The following is an 18,683-nucleotide window of genomic DNA, read 5'->3' on the forward strand; positions in this document are numbered from 1 at the left end:
TGTATTAAAATAAACACTACGCTTATGTGCTGTAGTAATAATGCATTAAAATAAACACTGCGCCTAGGTTAGGCCGAGGCGGTTGCCATAGGCAACGCGTGACGTCACGCACAAGCGCCCTCTCGCGCACCCATTGGCTGCGGCGGCGGTCACGTGGCCCACGCGAGCCCCACCCCCCTCCCGCGTGTCATTCGTGCGTGCGGCCAGTGGGTTCCGGCAGCAGCAGCAGAATCGTCGCGACGTTCCTCGTCCTCTAGCTCGTCGCCGCAGCCCTAATCATCGGTACAAGCTGACAGTGACGAGGACGACGAGTGAGGTTCCATCGGCCCGCTCACGAGCGTCGCCGATGACCACGCGACTCGGCCGAGGTGACGAGGAGGAGGGCCTGGCCGCCTACCGCGCTAGCCTGAGAGGTAGAGTCCCGGAACGTCGGCACCCACCAGGAGCCACGAGGTCGCGGCCCCTTCAGTCTCGAGCACAACTCCCCCCCCCCCCCCCGGGGTCCCCTTGAAGCCATGGGCTCCTTAGCCACGAGATCGGGGCCACCTTAAGCCACGGCAAAGGGAACCCTTCAGTGCTGAGAACGGATCACTTTTGGGTTCTTGAGGACGACTTTTATTACACTGCTCAACACACCTTTTTCTGGCATAAGGTATTTTAACGGGTTTAAGGATTCCAAATCTGTCATCAGTTTTTGTCTATCACATCAGGTTTTTGAGATATCAAATATTGCATTTTCAATTAAAGCTGCAGAAGAAAAATATTAAATAAATGTGGATATCTACATAAAATTATATTATAAACACACTATCCTAAAAATACAGCACCATATTTTAACACTAAAGCAGTCACTGACTCGCAACAACTTGCAATCATAAGTGACAGACTTAATTTCTGGTAAAATCAATGAAAATGGGGTATGCAGATAGTATAAAAATGAGATGTGATAAAGCAAATCTGAGATCAGATTTGAAATTAGTCTAAACCAGCTGCAAAGGTACAGGCCAGAAATTGTTTTTTTGTTGACCAGTGTTATTATTATTCCACCCTTATGTATCCCAGGATATGGGATTGCTTTAGTCCGGAGAATTGTCAGCAGGAGGGTACCATCGTTTGTGTGTCCTCTCTCTCTACCACGGACGTAGCTGCCGAGCGAGCAGGCGGTGCGATTCCACCGGGTGTCGTCAAGCCACGAGGACGGGGTCATTTTTGTTCAGAGAAACCCCGAGGACGACGTTCCATTCGCTTCGGTGGTGCTCTCATCTCCAAGATCCCGTCTTGGTGTATCCCCTCGCTGGGAGGACGGGGTCGCCATCGCCGTTCGATCCCGTGGTCTTATAAATACATCTTAATGACGGCTCGTTTTAAAGGCCGGCGAGCATAGTGCTGGCCCGTGTCCCAAAACTTTAGTGCAGTGCTTGGTACCTGGAGTCTTGAAACTCTGACCGAGGGCTGAAACCACAGCAACAGGCGGGAATTGGTCACTAGGATCACCACTCGGCTGTGTTAGAATCAGCCGAGTTAGAATCGAAATCCGATAAGCTATGAAGCTCTTTTTTCCACAGATGTCCAGCCCGAGTGCTTGCAGCCCCCCATTGTAACCACACGGGGCCGCCAAAGCAGCGGCCACAGATATGACCCCAAACGAGCAGGGGTGAATATTACATTGTCCCATTGAATGAACTGGGAAAGTGAAACAAAACAACGCGTTTCATTCCGTGCATAGTCCACGCTTGGGCGAGATCAACTTTGCCCACGATTAGAATCGTGGACTGTAGTGCAGATGGCAACAAACGCGCTTAGCATCCTCGAGTTTGATGACCCCGAAATATGTTTTTTAGTCACCAAATATAATTAAGCTGCGCTTTTGAACCGTTTCCTGTAGAATATGCCCCTTAGTTGCAACACAAAATGAGCCAGTTGAGACTAGAATTGTCTTTTTAAGAGAGATCTGAGATTTAAAAAAAAAAATACATGAAACAACAAAATGTGTGTAAATAAAAAAAAGTTAGTCTGGCATTCAGCCTAGCATTTTAACAGATTGTGTTGTCACTGGGTAACCATGAACAATGATGTCATGTAAATTAACCAGAGAGGGCCACCTTCAGCCTGGATCTACAAGGCAGCACGTTGGAGGAGCGAGCCAAGGACCCACTGGACACATCCCACACTGAGGATGAGTGGGCCCCCCTCACGGCAACTCCAAAAGTCCAGTGGCAAGAGCTGAGGCATAGCGATGCTGGTAGGAACTCACACCAACTCCCACATCTGTTGAAGAGCAGTGTGCTGTGAATGTGCAGGGTTGTGTTTGAAACGACGTGGAGTTTCTGCGTGTTTGTACACAACACAGCCGTGTCATAACATGCATGACAACACATGTAATTTGGGTGCGTCTGACGTGGACTTTAAATATAACACCAATGCACTGATTAATTTAGAGCAATTAACCATTTTATGCCTCATATGCAGTCACTCAGCTGCGAACCCTGCTACGCAAGCATGAAAACCAAGAATTGCCATTTTCCTCCTCACCTGGTTCATCACCCCAAAAGGTAAGATACCAATAAAGTTGTTAAATGTAGGTAAATAATGCATGTGAAAATGTGCGCTTCTGTACATTTGTGTGCGTAATATTTAATGTATGCTTCCTTGACTGGAAACCTCAGTACCCAATTTAAATGATGCTTGCTCATCTGACACAAATGTGTAAGGATAGTATAGAGAGCTTTGTGTTTTGACTTATCAATTATAATTCTATTGAAATCCGTTCCTTGTAACTTTGCACAAAGGACCATGCATCTGGATTCCGAGAATCGGACATAAACGTGCCAACGGTGGATGAGCTTGTGCCAATCATCCACCGGCAGGCAGAGTATGTACAGCACCTGGAGGCTCAGGTGCAATTTTGCAAAGTAAGTTCAAAATCCTCAAGCTACACCACAGGTGAACCCTGTACACCTGTCCATTATTCTACACCACAACCAATAATTATGGAGATTCACTCAGCTGTGCAACGATGCTTGGCTGGAGGAAGAGTGCATTTGTGAAAGCTTACACAAGTGACGTGACTAATGACGTTACAGGAGGAGCTGTTGGGGATGAAGCAGCGAGTGAAGGTCGTTGTGCTGGAAAATGAAAATCTTCGCGATGAACTGAAGGGGGAATCTGTGCAAGAAAGTCTATCGGATCATGCAGAAAATTACGTGCTGGTAACTGCTTATTCATTTTTTCCACGTTCAATTACTGTTCTATTTTATATTACACAGATGTGTGCAAACTGTCCATAATCTTGAATTAATGTCTCACTCCTATTGTAGGTACATTACTGAAATAGGGTGACAAATGTACGCCTTGTTACATTCCCCCATTTATATAGGATGAGGTACAGTTACCGCGTTCCCAATCCAACGAGCTTCCCAAGCGCGTGGCAGATGAGAAAACATCAAACACAAAGCGAAGCCCCTCCCACACTGCCGCTTCCTCCGTGGCCACCGCGATTCAGCAGGAACAATGGAAGTTAGAGCTGGTATGAATTTTCAGGAGTAATTTTGCCAAATTTCTTTTTTCACGTGTGTATTCATTAATAGGTATTTTAAGCATTTTCTACTGTTATTCGTTGGTAAAAAAAAATTCTACAATGAGCTTCTTAAAAAGACATCCTGTAACATCACGATTGTGCTAAATGCCTCGTATTGTTAGAGTCATGGTTGTATAAAAAAAAAAGAGCTACATCAAATGGAACATGGTGCGGTCGTGTTAAATGTATTAAGTTGTCCACAAACCATTTTCTTGCTTTTACAATAATGAAGTAATGTGTATGTCCCTCTCTTACTAAGGAACGGCTAAAAGCTTTACACGAAGCCAGAACCCAGACCATGGAGGCTCAGATGAATTCATTACGGTTAGTTGCTTAAAATAACATTTGACTACTTATGTTCAAATTCTGGATTTCCGCTATTAAACATTTGTATAAATGAATTTAAAAGACCATTCTTGTACTTTCCGAGTACAGTTGATCATCGATTATTTGGCGGCTTAGGGGGGCAGGCGCCGCCAAATAAAAAACGCTGGATAATCACAACATTATTTAAAATAGCTTATTTTTGTAGATTCTTGAATAAAATGTTTTTAGGTGTTGTGTGTATATTTTTGGTGTTTAATTTTTTTTTCTATATGCAATTGGCATAAATAAGTGTTCAAATGAACAAAAATAATTATTCTGTAAAAAGTTACTGCATGTGAGGTCTGTATATTGCTCGCTAACGTAATCAAACACACGGCTTGTTTCAACCATGTGTTTGACGATCACCAACCAGACTGATGCAGCCTTTAAACTGGTGCTCCGGCGAACGCAAAATCATATGCACCACCGGATTGTCCTGTATATTTTCTGTTTTTATTAGTTATTCATCATGACATATGTATATAGTGTAGTTTTTTTCATTGTTTAAGTTGTATGTAGTGCATAATGTACAGGTACATAATATTTGACACTGAAATCAAGTATAGCTACTTTTTTTTGTCACGCACATGGTGCCAATTGCCGGATTGGTACAGCCTTTGGAGCGGTTTTCCGGCGATCGCAGGATTACATGCCGGTTTCGGGGATCGGCCCGGGACTGCCGGATAATGTTGGAAGCTGGATAATCGCGTGCCAGATAATCAATGATCTACTGTGTATTTTAAAAAATTCTGATGAAACAGGAGATGAATTTAGCTACTGTAACAATCATTTATGTCCTGTCAATACAACCTATCGAAACAAATTATACGTCTTAACAATTCAGCAGAAATTCATGGGCAAATAATAAATGAGGTCACAAAATGCATTAATCTGCCAAAAAGCCTACTCTCACATTTACTAATTTGATGCTTATAATGTGAATTATTATTCACATTAATGTCACTTTTTAAAATACAGTGTTTAGCAATTTGTTGACACTGCAAGATTTAAATATGGGTTTGGTTTGCATTCTACTCATATTTCACTGTTTTTGTGGAAAAAATCTGGAAAGCTTCTGCGTCAACTTTTTTTTGCAATTGTTTTTCTGGACACTGCCCAATAGATACATTTGCAAAACCTTGTGACGCACGAGTGACCGTGCGTTAACTGTGCAATTGATGGACAGGATGGATCTGTCGGAGTCCCAGCGCAAGTGTGAAGAGTTTCGGCTCAAGCTGCGGCAGCAGGAGGGACCTGGAGGCGGAGTCCCCGGGGGGCTGTGTGTGAAGTGTGCCCAGCACAAGGCGGTCTTGGCACACACGCACAGTGACGCGCACGTGCAGACCATAGGCAGGCTCACAAAGTGAGTCCGCAGGGGTGGCCCCTGCCGACGCTGTATCTACTGCGCATTTAAGCACATTTCATGCGTTACTTGATTAACGGTTTTCAAACCATTATGCTTGCATGGAAAGCAGGGTGGCACAGTGGTAATGATTGTGCCTTACAGCAAGAATGTCTGGGTTTGATTCCCAACTCGGGCACCATTCTGTGTGGAGTTTATATGTTCTTCATTTGTTCTGCATGGGTTTCCTCTGAGTTCTTAGATTTCCTCCCAGAGCTAAAAATAAATGTATTTTGTATCGGCCAAACACCCCAATGATGAAAGATGATCTTCAGATGACTCGATTATGGGATTACATATAGCGCCATCACCCTCTACTGCGGGAAACTTGGCAGGACCCTTCTGAAAAAGTTTGAAGACTTGGTGAGGCTTTCCTGAGTAAACAAGCATAACTATAATACTAGAACAATGTAAAATAAGTAATTATAGTAATATAACAACAAAAATCACACACGATTCCAAAAACTGTCTTATTTATGCTGATGTATATGCTATAAAACAAATCTGACATCAAAACACTTGTGTGTGTGTGTGTGCAGGGAACGAGATGAGCTGATGGACACCTTGGCAGGGCTGAGATGCACTGTAAGTGAGCTGCAGCGGAGGGAAGCTGCCGCCTGCGAGCAGGTCAAAGCCACTTTGGAGACAGCCGAGGAAGCCAACCTGGAGAAAGCCAAGGCATGACGTTCAGCTTCCAATGCAACATCACTCAATGTGACAAGAAGAGAAACCGAGGTTGCCTAACTTTGCCGAACGGCTGAATGTTAATTTTGCAAAGTATTAGCGGTCAGGGAAAATTTAATAATCGGATTTGATATGGTGGCGATTTCATCTCATGGCTAGCCATGGTGATCTACCATTGACTAAATGTTTTCTGCTTGCCTCTACTCTCTGGCCCTGCAGATGGCAGTGGAGTGTGAACAGATTCGGTCGGAGCTGAGCCGGCAGAAAGAGCGGCTCGGAAAGGAGCTGTCCCTCCTTCAGGAACGGATCGTGCTTGCCCGCAATACGGCCCACAATGAGGCTGGAAAGGAGAAGGAGGCGTTGGATTCTACTGTAAGTCACCATGGGCTAAAATGAAGTCATCCGCACTGACGACGAGCTGAGAATGTGTCAGTCACTGATAGCATGCTTGTCTATGATCACCCAGAATGTACCCAATCTCATTAGGTCTCAGAATTTAAGCAGTTTCAAGCCCTTGCAGTGCTTGATAGAGTGACCACCATGCACAACGGGTTGTTATAGGATACGGGGCTACATGGTGAGTGGCAGAGAGCATCTATGTAGCCCGCGTGCCTAGCCAACGCATGCCCAAGCAGCTTCTGTTTGGTCTGATTGAGGGGGTTAGACGGGCACGGCATGGGCTAGAAAAGAGATGGACTGATGCGGTACAGAAGAATGTGGAACTGATTGGACTTGCCAATGATTCGAACAAGCGGTGTCAAGATTGGGTTCTGTGGAGGAGGCTCATGAAGGACACTACTGGGCAGTTGGAGGAAGCCGCCCTCCAACAACAGCGGTGGACAGAGGAGCAACGCTCATAATAACAAGCGGAGTGCCGGATGGCTAAAACGCAGCAAGTTGGCAAAGTAGGGAGCACAGGTGGTGCCTCTGACGGTCATGTCAGTCAGCCCATGGCACCTTTGTCTGCCCCTTGACCTCCTGCCGGCAAAATCTTGGGACACTTCACGTGGTCTCAAGGTGCACCTAGCCTGGCACAAGCACCGTAGTGACGTCACCGCCACTTATTGGCGAACTGCGGTTGTTGCAGCGATGCTTTCTGCCTTCACAAATCCACACTACAGCATGATGAAGTATGTTCAAATAATCCCCATGACCTACATGATGGGGGAAGGCTGTCATCTAGCAGTGAATTGACAAAGGGCTATACACGTACAAAGTAATGCACTTGAATGTTTAGGCAGCAAGTGCTTGGTGAAAACTAAAATCTTATTTGGTACACTTCAGCAAGTCTTTTTATGTTATTGTACATTTGTGCAAAAATCACACTACTGACACTTGTAATTAATTACTCTTGTGAAATTATAGTGATACATCCACATTTAATGTTTATTATTGCACATTGTTATTGCAATATATATTTTTTTGTGCAATGCCTATTATCAACAGTTTTTAACTACAAATTTAGAGGTATGCTTTTGCATTACTGATATTCTACAAATTATTTGCCTCTTATACGTGCCTTGCCTTTTCACAAATTTGTACTGTATATTTTATTGTTCACTCTCGCGTAGGGGGTCACTCAAAAGATAAACTTTCTTTTTTTGTAATGGGCTCTCGCCTGGTTGTAAATGAAGGCCAACTACCATTTCTGAGCAGCCTTTAAGGGAAGGCAGTAACAAAATGCATGCATTCTATGCCTGAATGTATGCCCTTGGTGAACTTGCACCGGCAGATGGTGGGTAGTTTTTTTGAGAAATTAATTATTTATGAGAAGCTGCAGCTTTCCTCGTTCAGTTTTTCCTGATTTTGAGTGCAGTCTGGGAGTTAGCTTTTACAGTGTAGTTCGAGGATGTTTTTTGTCATGCCCTGGGGTGTTGAATGCTTCGAACATGAACATGTTTTTGCAAACTGTGAAAAGTTTAGTCTTCCCGAGCTGTCTGTTGGCATTGTATGAGATTACTTGAAACAAGCTAAGCGGGGTAGTGTCCTGACCTTTCGGCCAGCACCTTCTGTCAACATCCCTTTCAGATGTACAGCAAGCTTTGACACACCATGTGCTTTGTTGTCAAATCACAACTTTATAACCTTAATAACCCACGAGAAAACATGGGATTTTTTGTTTTTAACAAGATAGGATAGCTTTACAAAAGAAAATCTACTGCTGTGTTTGTGCATGTGTGGACGAGCGTGCACAGCGGGTGGCGCGCTGCGCTACGAACCCGGCCCACCCGAGTTCCATTCTCGTTCACGACCAACACCGGTGACGATTATCTGAACTGGTCCTGGGCCTCCTCTAGGTCGACTCGGCCTATAAATGCGTGCCTGGTATAGTGTGTAAATATCTCTACTAGGGAGACAAAGGTGGCCAGGCACGGTGCTGGCCACCGAACCGTCCTTCGTGTGCCGTGCCAGCCTTCATAAGTGCTCGCTGTTAAAGACTACACGGGGGCTCTTTGTCTTTGTGTACCACCCAGGTGAAGTTTTTGTCTGAAAAAGTAGGCACCCTGGAGGCGCAACTGGAGCGGTTGGCCCGAGAGAAGGGAGCCATTGGCGAGCAGCTGGAGGAGGCACAGAAGCAGCTCACGGCTCACGAGACCGACCTCAGCAAGGTGCAGCCGTCGGTGCCTCCCGAGTGTTGCTGCATCTCTTAAAAATTTCCATAAAGTGCACTTGCAATGTTGCTCGCAGCGAACATATTATGTAAATATGTATCGTATAAAAACACAGAAATTTAGATTGGGAATTTTTTTTTTAAATAGATCCGATGATAACACCTTTTTTCACTCTGGTTTATCGAGCTGTGCCACTGCTGTCTGATGTGCAGATGTGTGGAGAGATGCGCTTCCAGCTAAACCAGGCAAAACTACGCAAGGACGAGGCAGAGAAAGAACTCAAAGAATACAGAATGAAAGCAATGCGGCAGATGGATGTGAAAGAGCAGGTTTGTACCTTCTCCCTGTAAATTAATTCAAACATTTCTACCCGTTTGCCAACAGCTTTCGAACTGTTCATCACTTGCTAATTTTATCAAGCTCAGCAGCACCAACTGCCCACAGAAACACCGCGTTACATTAGAAGTATTGTCCCCGGCCTTGCTGTTGAGCAGGAGGTTGAGCGGCTGGAGATGGAGTTGGCGGAGCTGCGGCGGCGGCTGGAGCGAGCGGAAGGCGAGGCTGCACGTGCCGGGGATGAGCGCATACAGCTCACGCACCGGCTGGGCACGGCCGAACAGCAGTTCCAGGTCGCCAGGTGAGCAATCGCCAAGCGGGCTAAGCGTAGCTACTGTCGGCAATAACAACTGCAGCAGCAACAGCAGTGGGCCGGCACATTGTGTAACCCAAGATTTCCCAAAATGCATTCTTCACGCCTCCCCCTCCATGGCATAGCTTTCCATTTTTACTCGCCAATCATCAGGTGCTTGCAAGGTGTACCGACTTAATTTAGATGTGGACAGAGATGACTGCTAAAGATGGAAACCTGCGCTGTCGGGGAGTGCAGAGGGAATGGAGTTTGGCATTGCCACCAGATGTGCCATTCTCATGTTTGGTTTGCGCACACGCTTTGCCCGTGTGCTTGCGTGCGCACGAGTTAGGATGGAGAAAGAATCTCTGCAGAGACGCATCGCCGACGACTCGAGGAGCCTGCGCACGCAGGCTGAGCAGCGAGAGCAAGAGCTGATTGCACACATCCAACTCTCCGAGAGCCAGCACCGGGAGAGAGGCAAGTCAGGCCCTCTCCCATCAATATCAGCAATGGAAATGACGTGTGCATGAAATTGTATTACTTTTGCAACAAAAAAAGCAGTCGTTTTTTTACTCTCCCCAAGATTTCAGTAATAGGACTAATGCACAGCTAACATGTCCAGTGGCTTATCCTCCAAGGTATGATGAAACAGCTGCTGTTGGCTTCTTTTTTTGCATTTACGTTTCATCAAGGAAATGTCACGTTGCCCAGGGTGTTTGCAGCACAGCTGTCTTCAACTATACACTCTGCCACACCGTCTGTTGCATTTGCTAATCCAGTGAAACAGATGGTTGTAAAAATCTTAGCTTGGATGCACTCCGTTAGTTTACAAGGATAAGTCATATACGTACAAATATAAATCCTTGGTCTTGATAGGGTTACCCTAGACATTTGATTTAAAATTCAGGTAAATTTACAACTGCTCGAACTGCATTACTCTTCTGTACGTGTGGACTGCAGAGGATTACATTTCCCTCATTAAGGAATGCTGTTGCTTCATATATTTACACAGTGGGTGAATTGGAGGCACTTGCAAGCTCTCAAAATGCTTTGCTGAAGCAGCTAAAAGATGAATGCAAGCTCCTTTCTGAGAAGCTCGGTGGAATGAACGAGAAGCGCCGGTACGCCCACGGTTGACATTTTATTTCACCATTTAACCACTAAAGCGCCAGGCATATTTCTTGTCACGTCTTACGATAATTCAGACCACAAGCCGCCATGTTTAAAAGTAAGTGGGGCTCGTAGATTATAAACATCAGTGTCCACTTCCGCTTGTGTTTTTTTAATTGTTTTTGTTTTGTACGGCATCGTGATACGCAGTTGTGCTTGCGTGATGCTGTGATTTGTGATTTCTGTGTATCACGGATGCCTCGTGTCTGATTTTTTGCATGCCGATACCGTACCTGATACAGTTGTGTAAGTTAGCTGTCAATGCTATCGCACTACTCTCACTTGGTTTGCTATGTTGTTCCAATGGATGTGGGAACTTGGAGGGTAAGGAGCGCGCTGATCTCCATCTTTTGAAGAGGGGGGGGGGGGCGAGCGATACGTCGTGTCATGTCATAACCTTCATGGACCACTCCAGATACTTCCTTCCCCAACTCATAAATCATTCAGATTTGACGTACGACCCCCCTACTTGGTGAAGCAGAACGTCAAAAATATTGAATTTTCATTTAAAAGACCTCCCCTCCCAAAAAATGGATAAAGACGAGGCACCCTCCTCGTGTGCCCCTTTCCCACAATGCCAGTGTGGACTACCTCTAAATCTGTCGACGTGCAGGGCAGAGGTGGCCCAGCTGAGCCAAGAGAATGGCGAGTTGCACGAGCGGCTCGCGCGCACGCGCCAGCGAGCGGACGATCTGGAGTCGCAGTGCGTGCAGCATGGCCGAATCCACGAGCGAATGAAGGAGCGGTGAGCATCGCGCGTACACTTCCCAACCAGTAACCGTGCACATTGGCCAACCGAGCAGTCATGGGTGTCCCCTTCGATTAAGTGGAATTATTATCAGCTGCAGGAGTAGCATTTGGTTCATTATTGGCTTCATGATTTGTCAAGTGTGCAAATGTTTTTGCCAGGCATAAAAATTGTAGAGGCATGGCAGGATAAAAAAAAAATACAAATGCCTCATTGCTTGTTAATCTAACCATAAGCATTCATTGACATCATCATCACCGAATGCAGGGTTGCATGTGACCAACGATGCCTATTGTCGCCAAAGCATGGGGAAATGGCACACTTCCAGCCTGGAGTGCTCTCCTCTGGATTTAGCATCCAGCTTGCAGAAAATATCACGTTCTGTTATCTGCAAATAGTTCACATGTGTAAGAACACCCCTTCTTATGTGCACATTCCAGCTCTGGCATATCTAGAGGGTTATTCTCTTCAGCCACCGCACTTTTTTTTTAAACCACCTAAAAGTTTTAAGATGATCATCAGATACACTCTAATTTACAACTCTCACTATAAATTAAAGTAGGAATTAGATTGGCAGTTTCGCCAGGTTCATTTAAAGGTTGGCTTAACCGCTGTTGGCAAGTGGAGAAGCGAAACGAGGATGAGTCATGGCAGCTGGCATCAGGTATTTCCGTCAGTCGAGAGAGTGATGGAATTGGGAGTGGAAGGGAGGGGGGGGGGAGACGGCACCACTATCTCCCGTCTCCCTGCCACCCCCCCGCCCTCTTTCCCGTGCCCTTGCCCACAGCAGCCCTTGAGTGCGGCTCCGGTCCTGACCACACCTGTGCCCCCCGGCAGACGCGGCTCCTAATAAGGGCGGCACAGCTGCGGGTGCCGCCAGCCAGTCTGGCTGCCGTCGGCCTGAGCCGGGTATCGGGTCTCCCGTGCAGCAACCGGAGCCTCCAGCGCGCTCCCAAATAACGCTGCACACAACACCGCTTCCAAAATAAACCCCTGTACAGAAACCGTACACTCTACCCCCCCCCCCCCCCCCCCCCTTTACAATCATCCCTTTCCACTATGACTAACTTTTAGGAAGTATACACAATGTTGAGTATTGGCGCACGCAAAAAAAACTTCGGTAAGACCATTTTGTTTGGGTTTGGCGAGCGCATTTTTTCCAGTGCATAGCTCACAAATATTCCTTCCGATCAACGTGATTCGGCGTGAGTGACGAGGCAAAATGTGAAAGAAATATAACTTGGTTCTCTTACCTGGCGGTTACAACTCAATGAGTAGCTGGCTGGGGTCAAAGAGAGTGCATTGTTATCGTGGCGAATCCTAAAAATGTCAAGAATATTTAGTCACGCTTGGTTGAATTACTGTGTTTCATATTACCACACTCGCTGGCAGAGGTTGTAATTTATAGGGCACATAAGCACGCATTATGAGGAGAGCACAAAAAGTGCACACACGGCCCTAAATTGGATAATTTAATTGGCCGGAATATGGTCGTGTGATTACTTTGCAGTTTGTGCGTTCAGTTCAAGAGGAGTTTAAGCGATTTGAAAGTGGGTAGGAAGGAGTGTTGAACAATGACTTACGATGTTGCAAGTGGCCGAGTAGACTCACAACTTGGAGTGAAAGTTCTTAAAAGATAAATTGCGCAAACCATTACACCATGTGTTTTTTTATCAGAACCCATGTAACATGCTTTTAATATTTAATTACAAAGAGTGAACACATGGATTAAGTAAAATGTAATGTGGGCCTGTCATCTGTTTTGTGATCAAAACAAATAAATGCAGAAAGTTCCAAACCCAGATCAAGTACAACATACTGTGGGCATCGATGTGACAGGCGAAGTAAACATTTCCATTCAGACCCGTATTCAATACCGCACATAGACACACCACTAAAATGTTGTATGCCTAATGAAAGTGTTTTTGAGATAACACTATATATCTCACTGGGACGTTTTACTAATCAAGTAATATTTCCGTAGACAAAAAAATGTGAAGACATGAAAATAGGTCACGAAACGTGGCACAGTGGGAAATGCGCGTGTGATCTGGAAGGGCTGTGGTGATGGATGGTTGTGGTGTTGGTGAACGTTGCTATTTTGAAAAAGATGGATTTACAAAAATGTCATTCCGTATCGGGAAACTCAAAGAAGCTTCTTTGTACACAAGCATTTCAAATAACTTAATTGAATAACTAATTTTCACAGAACTGTGCATATAATACATTACATAGAACTTGTTTTTTTTCTTATCAACGATGGGATTTGTTTATTTTTTGTATGCACGTGGAGCCACAATGGCTCCTAATTTATGTTTTGGGGCAAAGGGAGTTTGTGGCCTAAACACAATTGGGAAGTAATGCTGTTCGAAACCTAACAAGACAATAAATTGTAATCTAGCCTCAACTCCCGAGTAAAACAAGCACAGTACGAGTTGCGGATACGTTTTCTGATTGTCTACTTTCATTTCAAAAAGTTAATGGTATTAACAGCGATGGAAGGTTCTTGCTGGTATCCAGCAGTACTGCCACACCTACACGCTCCACAGGTGACGGCGACTGTCGGGCTGGAAAAGCAGGAAACATAATTTGCATGCACAAAGAGGAACTTCAACGTGGCTTACATCCAATGCTGCGGTTATGCGTATCGGTACATTCAAATGTTTTATTAAGTTTGAATGGACATTACTTTTAAGTGTAAAATAAATAAAAATTGATCACGTTAGCTGCAATTTCAATACAACAGTTCCATGTTCAGAGAACCGGACATTACCGTGACCTGACCTTACAGGGTTACGACTTGTGCGGCAGCTAAAATTATACACCGAGCAGCTACTGCGGGCGGACAGTTGTTTGCAGCAGGTTATTTAAACACTCCTGTCACTCCTTGCCCACTTCCCCCACTAACCCTTGCCCCCCCCCCACCCCCCCAATCGACAAACCGCCTGACCAGGTTGCAACAGCTGGACATGCACAGTCAGGCGAGTGTGCGCCAGGTGGTGGAGCTGCTCGGCAAGCAGGGAGCCCTGCTGCACGAACGCCAGCTGCTCTCCCACGAGACGCACTTCCTGAAAACCCAGGTAAGGGTTTGGCCCACTTTGGCGGCTTCACGATCGTAAAAAGCACCCTGGAAAGGTTTTTACGTAGAAAAAGTGCCCGCCGCCCCACCACCCCCCACCACCTTTTCAAGTTGCTATGACATTATGAATTAGTGTTAAATTCGTTTTTTAAGCGCACATGCTCCATTTGTTCAATTTCCAGTGTGTGCATTGTCAAAAAACAATTTGTATCCCATCTTAGATTGTCAGGCCACCGTTTCCTCAACCCTAACCAAAGCAAAGCCTTTACTTCCTTATCAGTGACCCACATCCTGTTTACAACCAAGGCAGTTACGGCTTCTTAGAAAGACCCAGTCATGGACTGTGGTAACCCGCACTGCACCAGTGCGGGTTACACAGTCCATGTAAAGAGGGGAGGGAGGCAGGCAACTCTACTTGCTGGAATCAATGTGTCGAGCGGACGGTTGACCAGCCGCCCTTGGGACACAAGCGTCACTAGTGGAGGCAACAGCTTGGCAGTGGAAATGTGAACAAGCCAAAATATTTGTTTCAATACTTTATTTAAACAAAAACGTGGCTTAGTGTGTCCAATCTATCAAATGCTTATATTCAGGATTCACCCTGTGACTTGTATTTTTAAGTTGTAATTATATAAAGAATTGCAAACATGTTCAGGTATATTTAGCATATTTGCACATTGAGACTTACTGTAGAATGAACAAACAAGTCTTAAGGTATGTAGCACCACTGCTTTACAAGTAATACTATAGAAGTATGCCATTTTTATATTGCACCTCTAAAGGATTATTGTCTTTAAGTTATAACAAGTCGAGATTGGCTGTATTCTTCTCACAGGCTCGTGGTTGTTGGTGGGCATGGCAACAGGAAAAGTATATGAAAAATTAATATGAAAAACAGTGCACAACTAAAGCAGCATTAAAACATTACCTCTTGTCCTGTTCCTTTCAGCTGAACTTTTCCAAAGCAGATAAATGAAGATGAAGCCATCACACAAAGGAGTTTGGCTTAATATCCATGTGTGGTCCACTGTAAGTTTGTCCATGATGTACCAATGTTAAATGATTTTTTAAAAGGTGGAAGGTTTTGTTTCCAAATTAAAAATATATATATAGTGAGGGGGAAGGGGGGGGTAGCATACAAAATATATTTTTCCATGAACTAATCTTGAGATTGCTTTTTTTACCATGTCTTTATATATGTTTTTTTTAAGGCATGGCAACTTGTCATGATAAAAACCATACATGCAATACATTTGTATATGATTGTCTATTATTTACTACAGCATTCATCACTTAATAGTTCATACATTACCCGACTCTGTGAAAATGCAAAATTGGAGTGTAGCACACGTCATGAGGTACGTAATATTTTTTTATTTAAGCGTCTGAAAAAAAAACAAATCATTTGTGCAATGAAACTTCAACTACAGTTTTACAGCATACAAAGCTTCACTGATAGGCCAGTGCCTCTGGTAAGGGGGAGAAGGAGGGGGGGTCCCAGTACACTTACCCCAGACAAACTGTGATTAGTACACCAGGTGAAGCTATACCATACAGAACATAAATCTGCTTAAGTCCTGTGAAAGAAAGCTCCGTCAATGAAAACATCCCAGCTGCAGCTGATGACTGTCCATGGAATGGGTGGAAAATATCCAATGCGTGGAAAGGCCTCCTCCATCCTGGCCTGCTTTGCACAATTCGTTTTTGTTAAGGAATAAAAAGACAGATGAAAGTCCTGCAGCATTATTTCATTAGAGGCACTAATTGACATGAGCTCTCCGATTTCTACAGTACAATGTAGAAAATATAAAATAACCTCAAATAAACCACGTGCATTTGTTACAGTAGTTTTTATTGCTTTCATGACCTGACCTTGTCATTCATTGATCTGGCTTCTAGGGCTATGCTAGTGAATTGAGAAAAATGGCTTGCTTTACTATTCTACAGTATATTCACAAATGTAGGAACTACGGTATTAGTATTTTAGCAGAATTATAGTTTACTAGTCGCAGCAAAACTAAGGCAATGAAAATGACTAAGTCACTTTCACTTTTTAAACATTCACTTTTGCTGGCTTTCTTACATCAATTCGTGCACAGGGTACCAATTAGTAAAAAAAAAAATCACCTTTAATATCAGAATTGTTAAATATTCCATGTCGCGCTCGCGTGCCGTTCATACGGCAGAATCTTCAACATGATTTGTCAAATACCTAAATATTACCACAGCGTGGAAGTGTTTAGAAATGCAGCCGACTGCATTGTAGAACTTGAAATTCATAAACAAAAGCAGGTTTCATAAAATAAAATGAATGTCCCTTTTTCTACATTTTCACTAAAACGGATGATATGTACATGCAAGTCTTTTTTTTTGTACAAGAAAGATTACAAGCAGTGGGTTTTTTTTTAATTGTAGCAGCAAACCTTTACAGAAAAGAGAGGTTAAAAAACAACAGGTTCACTAGACCTGGGCACTTTGGAAAAAGGAGGAAAAAATCTCGATGTGATTTAAAATACAATTAAAAATTGATCCATACTGAGTTTTATTGTCCATTCAATTCTGTATTTTTGTCTTTACTTTGGTGTGCTTGCAAATTTGACAACATAATTCTTCAGTGAACAGGGCTCATCCAAGTAATGGTTCTTCCGTAGATAGAAGTCATGTTGTACCTGCAGCCGTGTGTGCTAGGCTGAAAGATGTTGGGGAAATGCAAAACAAATTTCACGTCTAAAAAACTCCCCAATGGCTGACCCTCATCATTCTGGTTCGTGGGACTTGCGTTGACCAGCTTACTCCACCAATTGCTTTAAAAATTTCGCTTACCTTATCTTCTGGGAAACAGTTTATCACTGTTCACACGTCAGACCTCATTTTCCATATTCACACTACTACACTTGACAACGGCAATTTGTAATTATATTCGGCAAACAATTGTACAAAACAAAGCTGTGTTTGCCTCAGTACCTAACGCCTCTACGAATAATTATTACAATTGCCCATTTGTATAACTTCAGGCCTTGATGCTGCGTCAGTTAAGTGGAAAGCCACCCACAGAGTTCGTCTTCGCGATCATCAGCAACTTCAGGTGATCCAGTACACCACTCTAGCACACCTGAGCATTGCCGTGCACTGCCTGCCTTGAGCTCTCCTCGAGGCAGGGGAGGAGGTATCGAGCCTGTTATCGACTGGCACCGGAGGCAGGGGTTGTCGCGAGCTCATTTCAGAAGGGAAGGTGTCCTTGGTCTGGCCGGTGGTGCGGATGGGTTCGTTTGCGATGGGTCAGGCGTGAGGTCTGTGGCGTTGCCAGTGTGGAGCTACTCCTTGCCGCTGGCGCAGTAGGAGAACTGCGGGAAGTGTGGTCTCCGTTCGTTGTCGAGGGACTCCATGCTGTCAACTGTGCAGAATTAAACGCACGTTAAATCAGGTGCAACACTCAATACAAGTATATTTCATACTAAAGTTTTTTGGGTTAGATCGCGTTATTTATAAATGTGTCGTAACCCTCCACCACCCGACACGGCCAAACAGTAAAAAATGTGTCACGTTTACAAAGGACAAAATAATTCACTTCTTTAGCCCACCAGTGTGTTGAAGAGCGAATCAACAATTAAAAATTTGAGTACGACGTGTTAGGTGGTGGAGGGTTACGACACATTTATAAATAACGCGATCTAACCCAAACACCTTCATGATGAATGATATTGATCGCGAAAGCCTACGTGTTAAACAATTATATTTGTTTGCTTTTATACATAAATAAACTAGCTTTGCAATACATAGAATAAGAGCATAAATGTTTATAACCTTAAGGTAATTATGAGATGACTAAGAGATTTCTAACCCTTGTGGCATTAACAGAGGTACTCACATCTGTCCGGCGGCGTGATCGTGATTGTCTGTGCCGTGAACTCTTCGTCAAAGTAACGCGTATCGGTTTCTGAGGCTACTTGCGGCTTAAAGGGAGGCGTCATCTGGGGGTTGCGAGGTTATTGACAGAAATAAAGTTAAATTAAAACATTTCTACAAATCCAGTCGAAGCTCCACCAAACAGCAACTTTCACTCAATTAAACAAACAGCACCAGACAACAACTACATTGGCAACAACACAGCAAGATGAACTCTTTAAGGAGGCTGGGCTTACCTTTCTGTCATACACATCTTGCCAGATTATTCCAGCAAAGAAACTGTGCCTCATGATCTCCTTGGCATCGTCGACGCCGCCACCCAGTCTGCCACGAGACAACATGTGATATCAAATACGTGCAGTAATCACGAGATATGAACCTGCCTTCAAGTGATAACCTTTAGTTTAATCTCAACTAGTTATGCTCTCAAAGTTCTCACGATCTGACACATTTACAACTGATTTTTGCGTCTAGTTTGTGGTCCTACTCCCGCATCTGATCAGCAGTT

At 44.3% G+C, this 18,683-nt stretch overlaps 2 protein-coding genes across 4 annotated transcripts in view; one reads left to right on the forward strand and one right to left on the reverse strand.

Annotated features, from left to right (window-relative positions):
• The first annotated feature begins 177 nt into the window (after nt 1-177).
• On the forward strand, nt 178-16,809 carry SDCCAG8 (SHH signaling and ciliogenesis regulator SDCCAG8). Its single transcript, XM_061558963.1, has 18 exons — nt 178-413; nt 2,093-2,242; nt 2,470-2,552; nt 2,790-2,912; nt 3,084-3,209; nt 3,377-3,526; nt 3,837-3,901; nt 5,130-5,306; nt 5,885-6,023; nt 6,249-6,401; nt 8,504-8,638; nt 8,854-8,970; nt 9,136-9,278; nt 9,622-9,749; nt 10,285-10,393; nt 11,056-11,187; nt 14,144-14,270; nt 15,219-16,809. Exons 1-18 carry the CDS (start codon nt 347-349, stop codon nt 15,243-15,245), a joined length of 2,151 nt encoding a protein of 716 aa, XP_061414947.1. The 5' UTR covers nt 178-346; the 3' UTR covers nt 15,246-16,809.
• LOC133347062 (RAC-alpha serine/threonine-protein kinase) overlaps nt 15,623-18,683 on the reverse strand; it is a 44,363-nt gene continuing 41,302 nt past the window's right edge. For all 3 annotated transcript variants that reach the window (XM_061558964.1, XM_061558965.1, XM_061558966.1), the window contains 3 exons: nt 18,412-18,499; nt 18,138-18,240; nt 15,623-17,663 (listed from right to left, as the gene is read on the reverse strand). In XM_061558964.1, the coding sequence (XP_061414948.1) occupies nt 17,584-17,663; nt 18,138-18,240; nt 18,412-18,499 (271 nt within the window). In that variant the 3' untranslated portion in view covers nt 15,623-17,583. The remainder of the gene's footprint in view (nt 17,664-18,137; nt 18,241-18,411; nt 18,500-18,683) is intronic.

This window comes from Lethenteron reissneri, chromosome 25 (assembly GCF_015708825.2).
Source record: "Lethenteron reissneri isolate LAM-NWPU_2019-01 chromosome 25, ASM1570882v1, whole genome shotgun sequence".
Classification (NCBI taxonomy): domain Eukaryota; kingdom Metazoa; phylum Chordata; class Hyperoartia; order Petromyzontiformes; family Petromyzontidae; genus Lethenteron; species Lethenteron reissneri.

Excerpts from the sequence above, each read along its gene's own strand:
- SDCCAG8 (XM_061558963.1), top strand. The coding sequence starts at position 347 with ATGACCACGCGACTCGGCCGAGGTGACGAGGAGGAGGGCCTGGCCGCC. Across the intron at positions 5,307-5,884 it reads ACCATAGGCAGGCTCACAAA|GGAACGAGATGAGCTGATGG; the intron begins GTGAGTCCGCAG and ends GTGTGTGTGCAG. Across the intron at positions 9,750-10,284 it reads GAGCCAGCACCGGGAGAGAG|TGGGTGAATTGGAGGCACTT; the intron begins GCAAGTCAGGCC and ends ATATTTACACAG.